This window comes from Xenopus laevis, chromosome 1S, assembly GCF_017654675.1.
Source record: "Xenopus laevis strain J_2021 chromosome 1S, Xenopus_laevis_v10.1, whole genome shotgun sequence".
In the NCBI taxonomy this organism is placed as follows: domain Eukaryota; kingdom Metazoa; phylum Chordata; class Amphibia; order Anura; family Pipidae; genus Xenopus; species Xenopus laevis.
The window spans coordinates 75,625,485-75,642,673 of NC_054372.1; the positions used below are offsets into that span (position 1 = coordinate 75,625,485).

The window sequence follows — 17,189 nt, forward strand, 5'->3', positions numbered from 1 at the left end:
GCTTTAGTAGCCACACAAAGACACTGACCAAAAGCGCCGAAAGGAAAATCCTGGGAGAGGAGAGCAGCGATCCTAATGCGACTAGTGGGCAGCTTTTCCACTCCGGTCACGTGGTACTCCAAACAACAAATGAAAAGGCACATAAGCAGGCTGCCGTAGACATGGGATCCATAGGCCAAAGTAGTTAAAAATTCAAATTTTATTAAAAAATGTTGCAATAAAAACATAGTGCAAACACGAATATATTGCAGGCAGGGTGAAAGCATGGCTTGATGCGTTTCGTGACTCAAACTAGTCACTTCCTCAAGAAGCCAGTGCGCCTTCTGCCAGATACCCATATATGTAGCTTCCCCCCTCTGCTGTTCAATTGGGGAATTGGTAATGAATGAAATAAAATAGTGATATAATTATGTGATTAAATGCTACATAGACAGATACATGAAAACACAGTCACTACTATCGCCCATAACAAAAAAAAAAACGTAAATATTGTTGCACGGACATTGCCTGGAATTATAGACAACATGCTATCTACAAAAAACCCAAGACTGTTCTCAATTAAGGAAACCCCCAACACACTGCCATTTACTGTATAACTCGCATTTGTATTGTTTCTACCAAAATGTATAATCTTGCATTCATGAATATTAAACCTCATTTTCTAGTTTGCAGCCCAGTTTTCCAATTTAGTCAAATCACTCTGTAATGTGGCAACATTGGAACTTATAGTTCTGCACAATTTAGTATCATCAGCAAAAATAGAAATATTACTTTCAGTGCCCACCTTCAGGTCATTAATAAACAAGTTCTTCTGAACCTCAATACCAACAGTTCTGTCAAACCACAAAAGTTTTATTTTCTGCCGATGTTCCTTGCTTACAAGGGGAACATGGGGCATATATGGTGGACCTGCCCAAGACTTGTTTTGGGTAAGAGTATATAATTTAATCTTACATAAAGATCCATATGAACCTCAGACACTCAGATTGACTGGATCTTTATAAAATGAGAAACTCACTAGTGTCAATACATATAAATATAAGGTATTCCTAAAACGTGGCAATCATGGATAACCTACAGCAGTGTTGTTGTAAGATGCGCCGGGAGATCTCTTGGCATCCTTACCTCCTGGTGCGTCTTTTCCAGAATGATGGGGTGCGGATTGTTATGGGGGTGATCCGGGTACCTGTAACGGATTTCTGACTCAATGCAAAATCCAGTTTGAAGTGGCACCTGAACAGTTTGCGACTGAAAGAGCTAATGTTGCTTATATTATTGCCCTTCTTCAGGGGAAGGCCTTTGCTTGGGCTTCTCCATTACTGGACAGAGATGATCCCCTGGTGCATGATTCCACTGCCTTTCTTTCCACGTTTCAGCAAATCTTCGATGTCCCTGGTCGGAAATTGAATGCCTCAGATTGGCTCATAAAAATTTCTGAAGGATCCAGTTTGGCCTCCGAATATGCTATTAACTTCCGGACTTTTGCTGTGTCTTGGAACAACGAGGTGCTTATTGCAGCTTTCTGGAGGGGGCTTCATGAGGATCTTAAAGATGAGCTGGTTACTCAGGACCTTATGTCCTAATAAATTTTTCTACTTTTTATATATTTGTTTCTTTATTATTGGAGGTCCTCACATTCTTTTTGGATACAGTGTTTAGGTATGTTTTCCTGTTATGCTTTTGTCGATTCTGGAGTGGCGGGAAATTTTATTGACTATTCTTTCGCCACGTCCTATGGGCTAAGTCCTGTACCTCTCAAGATTCCTCTTTCAGCCCGGGCTGTGAATGGCAGACCGATCTCACCTGGAGTCCTCACCTCTGCCACCTCGCCAGTCTTTATTTGTGTGGGCAGTCTTCATGAAGAAGAGATCTCGTTCCTGCTGATACAATGTCCCATCATTTTGGGTTTTCCTTGGGTTTGACTTCATAACCAGTCCATTGACTGGTCTACTGTGAAACTTACGGTCATTTTGCTGTTGCAATTGTATTTGTTCTTCAATTATTCCAGTGGCTGCCTCGTTTTTGCTTCAAACATCCAATCCTCTTCTTCCTGATGTTTACAAAGACTTTCTGATGTGTTTGAAAAGAAAAATTCTGAAATCCTACCTTCTCATCGTTCCTACGATTGTCTGGTTTACCCAATTCCTGACTCCATCCCTCCTAGGGGAAGAACATATCCCTTATCTGTACCCAAGACCCAAGCCATGAAAGAATATATTATGGAGAATATGTCCAAAGGTTTCATCAGGAAATCTACGTCTCCAACTGGAGCTGGCTTCTTTTTCGTCCAGAAAAAAGATGGCACTCTTAGACCATGCATCGATCAAGTTTATTAAGATTTTTTCCCAGACTGTGGCTCTTATTACGGCTCTCACGATGAAACCTTTTCAGACTTTTTGGACTCCTCAAGCACAGGAGGCATTCTTGTCACTCAAGAAACTGGCTACAGGATCGGGTACAGAGGGTGGTTGTTAATGGGACATTCTGTAAGGTTCTTAGTGGGTCTACTTTTATTTAACTTGTTTGTTAATCACTTAGGGGAGGGTATTGTAAGTAATGTATCAGTGATTGCAGATGACACAAAACTATCCAGCCCAATTAATTCCATCTAGGATGTGGCATCCTTGCAACACAATCTTGACGAACTGGCAATCTGGGCAGCTAAGTGGCAAATGAGATTTAATGTTGATTAATGTAAACTCATGCACCTGGGATGTAAGAATATCCAAGCCACTTATACCCTTAATGGGACTGCACTAGGCAAATCCATTATAGAAAAGGACCTTGGAGTCCTTGTAGATGATAAACTTGGCTGTAGCAAGAAATGCCAATAAGCAGCATCAAGGACAAATAAGGTCTTGAGCTGTATTAAAAGGGGCATAGAGTCAAGGCAGGAGGGGGTCATTCTTCCACTGTATAGAGCACTTGTAAGAATATAGAATATGCAGTACAGTTTTGGTCTCCATCACTCAAACAGGACATTATTGTATTAGAGAGGGTACAGGGAAGGGCAACTAAGCTGGAAAAAGGTATGGAAAATCTTAGCTATGGGGAAAGACTGGCCAAATTGGGGATGTTCACACTGGAGAAGAGGCACTTAAGGGGTGATATGATAACTATTTATAAATATATAAGGGGATCGCATAATAATCTCTCTAATGCTTTATTTACCAGTAGGTCTTTTCCAGCTGACACGAGGTCACCCATTCCGAAGAAAAGAGGTTCCGCCTAAATATTCAGAAGGGGTTTTGTACAGTGAGAGCTGTGAAGATGTGGAATTCTCTCCCTGATTCAGTAGTACGGGCTGATACATTAGATAGCTTTAGAAAGGGGTTGGATTGCTTTTTAGCAAGTGAGGGAATACAGAGTTATGGGAGATAGCTCATAGTACAATTTGATCCAGGGACCAGTCCGATTGCCATTTTGGAGTCAGGAAGGAATTTTTCCCCATCTGAGGCAAATTGGAGAGGCAAATTGGAGAGGCTTTAGATGGGTTTTTTTGCCTCAAAAAATAATATTAAGAATAGAAAAGTACCCCGTCTGTAACAATTAAATTAATATCTAGTGCTAGATTAAATCCCTTACAGTAGGATAAGTGATTATCTTAAATTAAAGTGCAATGCGTGCCTGATCAATTAATTCATCAACAATTTTAAAGGAGAAGGAAAGGTTAAAAGTAAGTAAGCCTTATCCGAAAGGTCCATCTAAATATACCAGTAAACCCCCAAAGTAATGCTGCTCTGAGTCCCCTGTCAAAAGAAACACAGTATTTCTTTCCTTCTATTGTGTACACATGGGCTTCTGTATCAGACTTCCTGCCTTCAGCTTAAACCTCATTGCCCTGGGCAAGAGCATGCTCAGTTTGTTCCTCTCCCCCCACCCCTCCCTTCTCTACTGTAATCTGAGCCCAGAGCAGGGAGAGACTCAGGCAGGAAGTGATGTCACACCACATTAATACTGCAGCTCCTATCCTAAACAAACAGAGAGTTTCTAGAGCTTTTTACTCAGGTATGGTAAAACATTCTACAGAATAAATATAGCATTCTAGCTTGTACTATTGCAGCTAATCTATTGGCAATAAAATGAGTCAGAATTATACTAGAATAGTAAAGTGCCAGGCATTTAAATATCCATTACTAGAGAAATGAGTTAATTCAAAAAAGATCTAAATAGATTTAAATTATGACCAAAATTGGGCAAGGGCTTACAGAAAAGAGAGAGGATATAATGAAAAAATAGAAGGTTGAGCTGACTCAAAGCTAGCTGCCTATTAATTACTAAGACTGGGACACCACAAAGGAGAAGGCAGGACAGGGTAACCGAGACTGTGGCCTTGTAAATTAACTTGCCCTGATCTTGATTGAGGCTATGTTAAACCTGAAAAGCCACAAATCGCCGGCACCTTAGAATGGAAAGAAGAATTGATAAGATATAAAGTCGACAGTAGCAACAATGGATGAGCCCAACCCAATAAAAATGAACCAAAGATAAAAAAAGTTGGTTAAAAACCCAGAGGTAATAGCGACTCGCCAACGCGCGTTTCGCTTTATAGCTTTATCAAGGTGAAATGGTGAGTCCTTTTGGATGCGTTCCTGAAATAAGTTCCGTATTCGGTGTCAAAATGCGTCATTATAGCACTCTCGCGTGATCATAGCCAGAGAGGACTGTTCCGATTTGTTATTGCGGCCGACACGTCAAGCGTGTCACCAGGACGTTTATTACCAGTCTTATCATCCTATTTGTTAATACAACTACTACGTCAAACGTATCATCAGGACGTTTCATCAACTGCTGCCTCTCACATATTCCCTCCCCTTACTGAGGGTAGATATTAAATTAGTTTTGCATATCATTACCAGTGCGCATAATCCAATGAAAACACCTACTCAGATTAATGTTTTAACAACTGCAACAGATTAAATTGATTTAAAAACGATTTTTATGACTGGATTAAAATCATTATTTTTATTCGATCTCTCACTATAAATTTAAAAATACCCATAAATTATAAAATTGATTAATTTAATTATTCAAATATTAAACTATTAACAAATGGGTTCCATGTGGGATTCTCATTCAATAGTACTAAGAAAAAGATCAATTTAAAAATCATGAAATAATTAATAGTATGAATTAACCCTTTAAATGCCACAGATCGTAGAATCTACGTTCTGTGGCAAAGGTACTTGAAATGCCACAGAACGTAGATTCTACGTTCTGCAGCACTTCCGGGTTCAGAAGCGGAGGAGCGGCTGTTAGAGCCGCTCGCTCCGTTCCTGCTCGATCCCCTGCCCCTAGGCAACGAGCAGAGCAGGGGATCGAGTGGCCCCTGGGGCGCGATCGCCCAGGGGCCCAAAAACAGCAGCAGGCACGTGTTACTTACGTGTCCTGCTGCTGCAGCCTGCACCGGATCGACGATCTCCGCCCCCACAGCACACAGACAGGAACCACGAGGCAGATGTCTTCCAGGGAGTCTTCCTGATCGCCTGCAACAGTCTCCAGCGATTTTTTCAGGTTAGTGCAACAATTACACACACAAACACACCAACACACACTTATTACAGTAATACACACTTAGATTCACACTTACACACACTTACACATACATTTTTGGGGATTGGGGGGGTCACTTACACTCACTGCACTTACACACATGTGCACACGCACACACGCGCACATAACATGTAATTTACCATTTGTACACACGCACACGCACATACATGGCATTGTGGCTTTTTTTTTTTTTCTTATCGCATCGTCTCTTTTTTTGGCTGAAAAAAATGTTTTATTGCCATTACGAATAGCGTATTCGCTAACCGTACTGTGCAATATCTTTTTTATGTTATTTCGGTGATTATATTGCAATTTTGGGTATTTTGGTGCATTTTTAGCCATTTTATTGAATTTTTAGCCATTTTATTGCATTTTCAGCTCTGCGTATGTTGTGTTCACTTGTTTCTAGCCGTATAACCTGTTTGGCCCAGCTAAAATATTCAAACTGTGATTCTGACGGCCGATAACACTATTCTGGAAAAAAAACATTGATTTTTGTGGTTTTATTGGATTTTTTTTCATTTCACTCTTTACTGCCTTATTTTGTTTTGCCTTGTAAATTTTATCTACTTTATATCCATTTGGGGGTCTCTGTGCGCCACATAGTTTGGTATATCTATGCATATTGGGCATCAAAGTGTTCAGTAGACCCCTGGCGTTCATATTTAGGATGTTTTATGCTGATACGTTACGAAATGTGGGGCATATAATGGGGTAAAATTCAAGCTTTGTGACGATTTTCAGAAATTTGATAAAAACCGTTATGTTCAGCATTGCTTTGCAGTTTGGCAGTTTGCAGTAGAAACACTTATTTACCCATATTGGATTCGTCAGAATGTGTACTTTCTGAAAATATATGGTTTTCTGGGGTCTCTGTACTGTTAGGGGGGTCTAATGTCGCATAATACACACACCAGGTGCTCATATTGCAGCAGCCAGCGCGTCAGCCGTGAAAATGTATATACACTATTGTCATTTGGGGGTCTCTGTACACCACATAGTTTGGTATATCTATGCATACTGGGCATCAAAGTGTTCAGTAGACCCCTGGCGTTCATATTTAGGATGTTTTATGCTGATACGTTAAGAAATGTGGGGCATATAATGGGGTAAAATTCAAGCTTTGTGACGATTTTCAGAAATTTGATAAAAACCGTTATTTTCAGCATTGCTTTGCAGTTTGGCAGTTTGCAGTAGAAACACTTATTTACCCATATTGGATTCGTCAGAATGTGTACTTTCTGAAAATATATGGTTTTCTGGGGTCTCTGTACTGTTAGGGGGGTCTAATGTCGCATAATACACACACCAGGTGCTCATATTGCAGCAGCCAGCGCGTCAGCCGTGAAAATGTATATACACTATTGTCATTTGGGGGTCTCTGTACACCACATAGTTTGGTATATCTATGCATACTGGGCATCAAAGTGTTCAGTAGACCCCTGGCGTTCATATTTAGGATGTTTTATGCTGATACGTTAAGAAATGTGGGGCATATAATGGGGTAAAATTCAAGCTTTGTGACGATTTTCAGAAATTTGATAAAAACCGTTATGTTCAGCATTGCTTTGCAGTTTGGCAGTTTGCAGTAGAAACACTTATTTACCCATATTGGATTCTTCAGAATGTGTACTTTCTGAAAATATATGGTTTTCTGGGGTCTCTGTACTGTTAGGGGGGTCTAATGTCGCATAATACACACACCAGGTGCTCATATTGCAGCAGCCAGCGCGTCAGCCGTGAAAATGTATATACACTATTGTCATTTGGGGGTCTCTGTGCGCCACATAGTTTGGTATATCTATGCATATTGGGCATCAAAGTGTTCAGTAGACCCCTGGCGTTCATATTTAGGATGTTTTATGCTGATACGTTACGAAATGTGGGGCATATAATGGGGTAAAATTCAAGCTTTGTGACGATTTTCAGAAATTTGATAAAAACCGTTATTTTCAGCATTGCTTTGCAGTTTGGCAGTTTGCAGTAGAAACACTTATTTACCCATATTGGATTCGTCAGAATGTGTACTTTCTGAAAATATATGGTTTTCTGGGGTCTCTGTACTGTTAGGGGGGTCTAATGTCGCATAATACACACACCAGGTGCTCATATTGCAGCAGCCAGCGTCAGCCGTGAAAATGTATATACACTATTGTCATTTGGGGGTCTCTGTACACCACATAGTTTGGTATATCTATGCATACTGGGCATCAAAGTGTTCAGTAGACCCCTGGCGTTCATATTTAGGATGTTTTATGCTGATACGTTACGAAATGTGTGGCATATAATGGGGTAGAATTCAAGCTTTGTGACGATTTTCAGAAATTTGATAAAAACCGTTATGTTCAGCATTGCTTTGCAGTTTGGCAGTTTGCAGTAGAAACACTTATTTACCCATATTGGATTCGTCAGAATGTGTACTTTCTGAAAATATATGGTTTTCTGGGGTCTCTGTACTGTTAGGGGGGTCTAATGTCGCATAATACACACTCCAGGTGCTCATATTGCAGCAGCCAGAGCGTCAGCCGTGAAAATGTATATACACTATTGTCATTTGGGGGTCTCTGTGCGCCACATAGTTTGGTATATCTATGCATATTGGGCATCAAAGTGTTCAGTAGACCCCTGGCGTTCATATTTAGGATGTTTTATGCTGATAAGTTATGAAATGTGGGGCATATAATGGGGTAAAATTCAAGCTTTGTGACGATTTTCAGAAATTTGATAAAAACCGTTATGTTCAGCATTGCTTTGCTGTTTGCCAGTTTGCAGTAGAAACACTTATTTACCCATATTGGATTCGTCAGAATGTGTACTTTCTGAAAATATATGGTTTTCTGGGGTCTCTGTACTGTTAGGGGGGTCTAATGTCGCATAATACGCACACCAGGTGCTCATATTGCAGCAGCCAGCGCGTCAGCCATGAAAATGTATATACACTATTGTCATTTGGGGGTCTCTGTGCGCCACATAGTTTGGTATATCTATGCATACTGGGCATCAAAGTGTTCAGTAGACCCCTGGCGTTCATATTTAGGATGTTTTATGCTGATACGTTACGAAATGTGTGGCATATAATGGGGTAGAATTCAAGCTTTGTGACGATTTTCAGAAATTTGATAAAAACCGTTATGTTCAGCATTGCTTTGCAGTTTGGCAGTTTGCAGTAGAAACACTTATTTACCCATATTGGATTCGTCAGAATGTGTACTTTCTGAAAATATATGGTTTTCTGGGGTCTCTGTACTGTTAGGGGGGTCTAATGTCGCATAATACACACTCCAGGTGCTCATATTGCAGCAGCCAGAGCGTCAGCCGTGAAAATGTCTATACATATTGTCATTTGGGGGTCTCTGTGCGCCACATAGTTTGGTATATCTATGCACATTGGGCATCAAACTGTTTAGTAGACCCATATGTTTATATTTAGGATGCTTTATGCTGGTAATGATACATGGACAATACGATGCTGGAAAGTTGAAGCTTTGAGGCAATTTCCAGATATTTCACCAAAACCGCCAAATTTGGCAAAGCCTTGCGACTCAGTAGTTTGGAGCAGAAAGGCATGGGTACCCATTTTAGATTCTGTAGAATGTGTACTTTCCAAAAATATATGGGGTTGGGGGGTAAACATCTATTTCTGTGTTTTTACCCCACAAAAATGCAGTGAATGTGTTAATTTTTCATTAGCTGAAGTTACCCACCGGACAATTTGTATGTGCTAACTTCATTTTGGGGCCTCTAAATGCCATATACTTTGGTAAACTTATGAACGATGGCCACCAAAATGTTCTGAGGAACCCTGGCAATCATATTTAGGGTGCTTTTTCTTAGTACGTAATGACACATGGGTGATATGGTGCTGGGAAGTTGAAGCTTTGAGGCAATTTTCAGATATTTCACCAAAACCGACAACTTTGGGAAAGCCTTGCGACTCAGTAGTTTGGAGCAATAAGGCATGGGTACCCATTTTAGATTCGGTAGAATGTGTACTTTCCAAAAATGTATGGGTTTGGGGGGTAAACATATATTTCTGTGTTTTTACCCCACAAAAATGCAGTCAATGTGTGATTTTTCATTAGCTGAAGTTACCCACGGGACTGTTTGTATGCGCTAACTTCATTTTGGGGCCTCTAAATGCCAGATACTTTGGTAAACCTATGAACAATGGCCACCAAACTGTTCGGAGTAACCCTGGCAATCATATTTAGGGTGCTTTTTCTTAGTACGTAATGACACATGGGTGATATGGTGCTGGGAAGTTGAAGCTTTGAGGCAATTTTCAGATATTTCACCAAAACCGACAACTTTGGGAAAGCCTTGCGACTCAGTAGTTTGGAGCAATAAGGCATGGGTACCCATTTTAGATTCGGTAGAATGTGTACTTTCCAAAAATGTATGGGTTTGGGGGGTAAACATATATTTCTGTGTTTTTACCCCACAAAAATGCAGTCAATGTGTTGATTTTTCATTAGCTGAAGTTACCCACGGGACTGTTTGTATGCGCTAACTTCATTTTGGGGCCTCTAAATGCCAGATACTTTGGTAAACCTATGAACAATGGCCACCAAACTGTTCGGAGGAACCCTGGCAATCATATTTAGGGTGCTTTGTCTTAGTACGTAATGACACATGGGTGATATGGTGCTGGGAAGTTGAAGCTTTGAGGCAATTTTCAGATATTTCACCAAAACCGACAACTTTGGGAAAGCCTTGCGACTCAGTAGTTTGGAGCAGAAAGGCATGGGTACCCATTTTAGATTCGGTAGAATGTGTACTTTCCAAAAATATATGGGTTTGGGGGGTAAACATATATTTCTGTGTTTTTACCCCACAAAAATGCAGTCAATGTGTTGATTTTTCATTAGCTGAAGTTACCCACGGGACTGTTTGTATGCGCTAACTTCATTTTGGGGCCTCTAAATGCCAGATACTTTGGTAAACCTATGAACAATGGCCACCAAACTGTTCGGAGTAACCCTGGCAATCATATTTAGGGTGCTTTTTCTTAGTACGTAATGACACATGGGTGATATGGTGCTGGGAAGTTGAAGCTTTGAGGCAATTTTCAGATATTTCACCAAAACCGAAAACTTTGGGAAAGCCTTGCGACTCAGTAGTTTGGAGCAATAAGGCATGGGTACCCATTTTAGATTCGGTAGAATGTGTACTTTCCAAAAATGTATGGGTTTGGGGGGTAAACATATATTTCTGTGTTTTTACCCCACAAAAATGCAGTCAATGTGTTGATTTTTCATTAGCTGAAGTTACCCACGGGACTGTTTGTATGCGCTAACTTCATTTTGGGGACTCTAAATGCCAGATACTTTGGTAAACTTATGAACAATGGCCACCAAAATGTTCAGAGGAACCCTGGCAATCATATTTAGGGTGCTTTTTCTTAGTACGTAATGACACATGGGTGATATGGTGCTGGGAAGTTGAAGCTTTGAGGCAATTTTCAGATATTTCACCAAAACCGACAACTTTGGGAAAGCCTTGCGACTCAGTAGTTTGGAGCAGAAAGGCATGGGTACCCATTTTAGATTCAGTAGAATGTGTACTTTCCAAAAATGTATGGGTTTGGGGGGTAAACATATATTTCTGTGTTTTTACCCCACAAAAATGCAGTCAATGTGTTGATTTTTCATTAGATGAAGTTACCCACAGGACTATTTGTATGCGCTAACTTCATTTTGAGGCCTCTAAATGCCAGATACTTTGATAAACCTATGAACAATGGCCACCAAACTGTTTGGAGGAACCCTGGCAATCATATTTAGGGTGCTTTTTCTTGGTGCGTAACGATACATGGGTGATATGGTGCTGGGAAGTTGAAGCTTTGAGGCAATTTTCAGATATTTCACCAAAACCGACAATTGTGGGAAAGCCTTACGACTCAGTAGTTTGGAGCAGAAAGGCATGGGTACCCATTTTAGATTCGGTAGAATGTGTACTTTCCAAAAATATATGGGTTTTGGGGGGTAAACATATATTTCTGTGTTTTTACCCCACAAAAATGCAGTCAATGTGTTGATCTTTCATTAGCTGAAGTTACCCACGGGACTGTTTGTATGCGCTAACTTCATTTTGGGGCCTCTAAATGCCAGATACTTTGGTAAACTTATGAACAATGACCACCAAAATGTTCAGAGGAACCCTGGCAATCATATTTAGGGTGCTTTTTCTTAGTACGTAATGATACATGGGTGATATGGTGCTGGGAAGTTGAAGGTTTGAGGAAATTTTCAGATATTTCACCAAAACCGACAATTTTGGGAAAGCCTTGCGACTCAGTAGTTTGGAGCAGAAAGGCATGGGTACCCATTTTAGATTCAGTAGAATGTGTACTTTCCAAAAATATATGGGTTTGGGGGGTAAACATATAATTCTGTGTTTTTACCCCACAAAAAATGCAGTCAATGTGTTGATTTCTCAGTAGCTGAAGTAAAGTCCTGAACAATTTGGATGTGCTAACTACATATTGGTGTCTCTAAATGCCAGATACTTTGGTAAACCTATGCATAATGGGTATCAAATTGTTCAGTGGACCCCTGGCAATCATATTTCAGGTGCTTTTTCTTGGTACCTAATATAGTTTGGGATATGCGGAGCAGCAAAATAAAACCTTTGAAATGATTTTTCAGAATTTTGAATTTTTTGTTGAAAAACCGCTATGTTCAGACAAGCTTTTATGTTTGGTAGTTGGGAGTAGAGAGACATAGTTACCCATTTTGTAATCGGCAGAATGTGTACTTTTCAAAAATGTATGGTTTTCTGGGGTAAACCTACGGTTTCAGGATTTTTTGCCTTGGAATCTAAAGCATGCCGTTTTCTGCCTTAGTGCTTTCAAAATTTGGTAATAGACTGCCGGGAGTTTTTGCTGTACAGAAATCCTAAATCTCCCTAAAACTATACATATCTGGTATTGGCACGTTCGAGAGACATAAGGCTTTCCAAATCAGTTGGATTTTCATCCGTAAAATGAAATATTTTTCTGGTATAAATTGATATACGATGAAAAATGGTAATTTTTCATTTTTTTTTGGTATTTAGCACTATAAATTTTTTTGCACAGGTGTAAATACATGAAAACTCAGGCAGATTTAGAAAGCTCAGTTTCTACCGAAAAAAACAATGTATAGTTTTCCTAGGTAAACTATAGGTTTCCCCTCAGAAAATGCCCCTAAAGTGAGAGAGCACAAAATGTTTCAAAAACGGCTGGCATTTCGCGTAACCAAAATGTGAAATTCTGCTGGCACTTAAAAGGTTAAACCATAAATTTAAATCATTTATTTATTATTCAGACATCTAAAAGATTAACTACTAGATTCCATACTAGCCTATCACTAAGTGTTTCCAATAGAAAATCATTTTATGCAGTATAATTTTTTAAAACATAACCGATGGCTATAATAAACTCTGATTAATTAATAGAAATTTTAAAAATACAATTTAAATAAAAGAAGTGAACAGATTATTTTCATTTATTCCTCAAGGGGAAGTAGTATCCAATTTGAAGATCCAATAGCTCTCACGTTGGATAAGAATTTGTTCCAGGTCCCCAGTCCGTATTCCTAAATTTACTTTTTCCAGGGCCCAGAAGGAGACCTTAGTTGGATCTATATTATGGAACTTTTTAAAGTGACTAGCTACTGTGGAAAGGGTTTTCTCTGTTTTATTTAAATTCCCTGCGGTTCTTATTGTACTGCAATGTTGTTGAATCCTTAACTTCAACATTTGGGTTGTCATGCCTATATATTTTTTAAAACATGGGCATTCAATACAGTATATTACCCCTTGGGTTTTGCAGTTAATATAACTGTTGACCCGATGTTGTTATCTTCTAATAGTACATGCCAATGCTTATTTATTATTTCTTGGATCTGCGAGCTGTTGGTATTATATGTTGTGATAAATCGTACCACGTTATTGGTATCTTGTTTTTTTGTTTTAGTCATCAACAGTTCTGATCGGTCTGTATATAGGGCTCTATTGTAGGCTTTTTTTAGGATTTTTCCAGAGTATCCCCTTACTTGTAGCCTCGCCTTTAGTTCCTTAGCTTGTTCCTTGAACAAGTCCAAAGATGAGCAGTTACATTTCAATCTTAAAAACTCCCCTGTGGGGACCGACTTTTTACTGGATGCGGATGGAAACTAGAAAACGTTAGAAGAGAATTAGTAGCTGTCGATTTCCTATAATTTTTTGTTTGGAGATGACCGTCTGGGTCAATCTCAATCTGAAGGTCCAAAAAGGAAATAGAGCGGTCAGAGATGTTCAAGGTTAATTTAACAGTAAGTTCATTCCTGTTCATTCCTGTTCAATTCGGAGATGAAGTCAACTGCCTCCTCCCATGTGCCGTCAAATTACTAGGATATCATCGATACACCTGATCCACTTACGGATTTTGGTATGATAAGATGACAAGTGATCTCCCCAAACAACTGTTTGATCCCAATACCCTAGGAAAAGATTTGCATAAGAGGGCGCGCAGGAGGTACCCATGTCAGTTCCTTGAGTTTGTAAATAAAACTTCCCATTAAAGGTAAAGTAATTGTAACACAGGACAAACTTTATCAGCTTGCACAGGAAATCAATCGTCTCAGTTCTATCTCCCAAATTATCAGGTAGGAAATATCTCAGAGCTTTTATGCCGAATTCATGTTTAATCGATGTATAAGGACTCCACATCTAGAGTCAGGAGGAATGTTGTAAAGAGTCAAATTTTCTATTTGTGCAAGGACATGTAATGTGTCCCATGCCTTCTACTATAGGTCTTATTTTCAAGTCAAGGTATTGACTTTCCTTTTCAGTCAGGTTACAATTACCTGAGACTATAGGCCTTCCTGGTCGTTTGTCGATGCTCTTATGAATTTTTGGAAGCAGGTAGAAGGTTGCAATCCTAGGACTCTTAACTGTGTGGCAAGCTGGCGGCTTGAACACGTAACTTTAAGGGGAATTAGTCAATGGTAGGCAGGCAGCATAGGAAAAAGGAGCATAAAGACGGGGACACACAGCTTTATTTTCCCACTTTGCACAAACACAGTGTATTGTCCACAGACACAGGGGTGACCATTTTATCATTCAAACAAATAAAATAAAAACCTAGCCCATTGGGCACTACCTTCCAACTCTGGAGCAGTTCCTGACTAGGCTGGGCCCCTTGTGGACTACCAGCAAACAAAACAATTGTTGTGGCTCACCCCTGTACTCACAGGACTTTCTCCCAGGTAATATTCAGCCTCCTGGCTTCCTCACTCTCTTCACAATACTCTTTCTGAGAGTCACAGGATCCCTCTGTTCCTTGCAGTAACAGGCAGCACTCCCAGCTCCTCTGGGAGTTCCTCACACAGCCAGGTCTCCTACCTGCTGTGCCCTGCTGAGAGACACACTCTCCCATTCTAATTAACTTTAAATAGTCTTTCCACAGGACAGCTTTCCTGTGGAAGGTGAACTCCAATCTCTGGACTGGATCTGCGGAATGGAGTCCCTGACTACTAAAATCTTTAAACAGATCACTGATTCTCTGTTTCATAACTCCCTTCCTGGAGCCTATCTCAGTACCTGGGGAGAAATTAAAGGCTAGAGTGACCTTTTTCCACCTTTTCCTAGTCACTCTACCACAACTGTTAGAAATGATCTTTCTTTACTGGAGATCAAACTATTGTCAAAGACCTCCTTTAGCATATTAGTATAGATTTCCAGAAAGTTTTCTGTAGGATCCCCCAGAATTTCCTTGTAGCTAATGGAGGCCAGTTGATTATTAGCCTCCTCTAGGTACAGGTTATTAGGCCAAATGACAATATTCCCGTCTTTATCGGAGGGTTTAATTTGCCATTGCTGCATGTCTTTGATAGCCTTTCTCTCCTCCCTAGATGTATTATTCTCGTATATACGAGATTCTAGTGATAAAAGATCTTTAGTCACCAAATTGACCAAAATAGCCACATTTGGGTAGATATTAGTTGCCGGGGTGAACTGAGTTTTTTAATCCAGTCCTCTAACAAGGGAGTTGGGGTAGTATTATCTAGTACTCCCTCCTCATTTTCTAATAGTAATTCCTCCAGATCATTGAGTGCTCTGAGTTCCACATCTGACAGTTGGGTGTTAGCTTCTAACGCATCTATATCAAAGTATTTCTTCAACAATAGTTTTCTAGCAAACAAATTTAGATCTTTAACAGTTTCAAAAACATCCAAACAAAAGGTTGGCGAAAAAGATAATCCTTTATTCAATACATTAGAGTGTGCAGGGGTCAATGCATGTTCAGATAAATCGATAATACTTAATGCCTTTTTTGCCTTCCTCTGGATCAACTAGCAGTTAGGCAGATAAAAAAAAAAAACTAAAAGGTTGAACTTGATGGACGTGTGTCTTTTTTCAACCTTACTTACTATGTATATGTTACTATGTATTTAGTTCAGCTCCTATACTTATTCATCCTGATCCAGCCCGGCCGTTTATTCTGGAGGTCGATGCTTCTGAGGTGGGAGTTGGTGCTGTTTTATCTCAACGAGCGGAGTTTCAAGGGGTCCTTCATCCTCGTGCATATTTTTCTCATAGGCTTTCTCCTGCTGAGAGAAATTATGATGTGGGTAACCATGAACTTATGGCCATTACACTCGCACTGGAAGAGTGGCGCCATCTGTTAGAGGGGGCTAAAGAGCCTATTACCATCCTTACGGACAAGAACCTTGAATATATTTCTTCGGCTAGGAGGCTCAATCCAAATCAGGCCTGCTGGGCTTTGTTCTTTTCCAGATTCAACTTTTTCATTTACTATCGTCCTGGTTCAAAAAATACAAAGGCAGGTGCCTTATCCAGATGTCTGGTGCAGAAAGAGGCAGACCCAATCCCACCAACCCCTATTATCTCCCCTGACCTGGTAGTGGTGCCTACTTCACTATCATTGTCTGACTTGTCTAATATGGAACTTCCTCCTGAATGTCCTTCCCAGAAGATATTTGTACCTCAACAAAGGGTTGCTCAAGTTCTTGAATGGGCTCTTCTAAGATTTCTGGTCATCCCGGCATCAAAAAGACCCACGAGTTTGTTTCAAGATATTGTTGGTGGCCTTCTCTGGTTAAAGATGTCAAGCTCTTTGTCTCGGCTTGCACAGTTTGTGCACAACAAAAGAGTCCTCGTTCATTACCGTGTGGGCCTTCTCCAACCCTTTCCTACTCAACCCTGACTAGATGTGACTATGGAGTTTATTGTGGACCTGCCAAAGTCTTTGGATTTGACTACTATTCTAGTAGTAGTAGATTTTCCAAGATGGCCCATTTTATGCCTTTGAAGAACCTTCCCTCTGCTGCCGGCTTAGCCCAAGATCTTTCCCTTCAGCCTGCACCCATCGGCCCTGCCTGCCCAGCCAACTCTTTCTATAGGTCAAGTAAATTTTAATGACTTAATCAATGACCTATATGAAAAGATAGAAAAGGCAAACCTCTTACCCGGAGTGTCTTCATAGCCTAGACCCACACAGATCACATAGTAGAGAGCAGCTGAGCAGGACCAGAGCCGGCGGAAGTTGAAGACAAAACAGTACGAATTTGTAACTGTATGTGTAATTGGTATGGAGGGTAATGGCAGTCGCAGGTGTCACTCTCTGCACCCAAATTTTTAAGGTAAGCTTA

At 40.1% G+C, this 17,189-nt stretch overlaps 1 protein-coding gene across 8 annotated transcripts in view; it reads right to left on the reverse strand.

Moving 5' to 3' along the window:
* Nucleotides 1-17,189, reverse strand: part of helq.S (helicase, POLQ like S homeolog) — a 289,002-nt gene that overhangs the window by 38,568 nt on the left and 233,245 nt on the right. Inside the window, exon 17 of one of the 8 annotated variants that reach the window (XM_041579750.1) lies at nt 15,154-16,127. The exons of the other annotated variants lie outside the window; for them this stretch is intronic. Within the exon in view, the coding sequence (XP_041435684.1) occupies nt 16,014-16,127 (114 nt within the window). The 3' untranslated portion in view covers nt 15,154-16,013. Of the gene's footprint in view, nt 1-15,153; nt 16,128-17,189 lie in introns of those variants that run through there. 8 annotated transcript variants of the gene reach the window in all.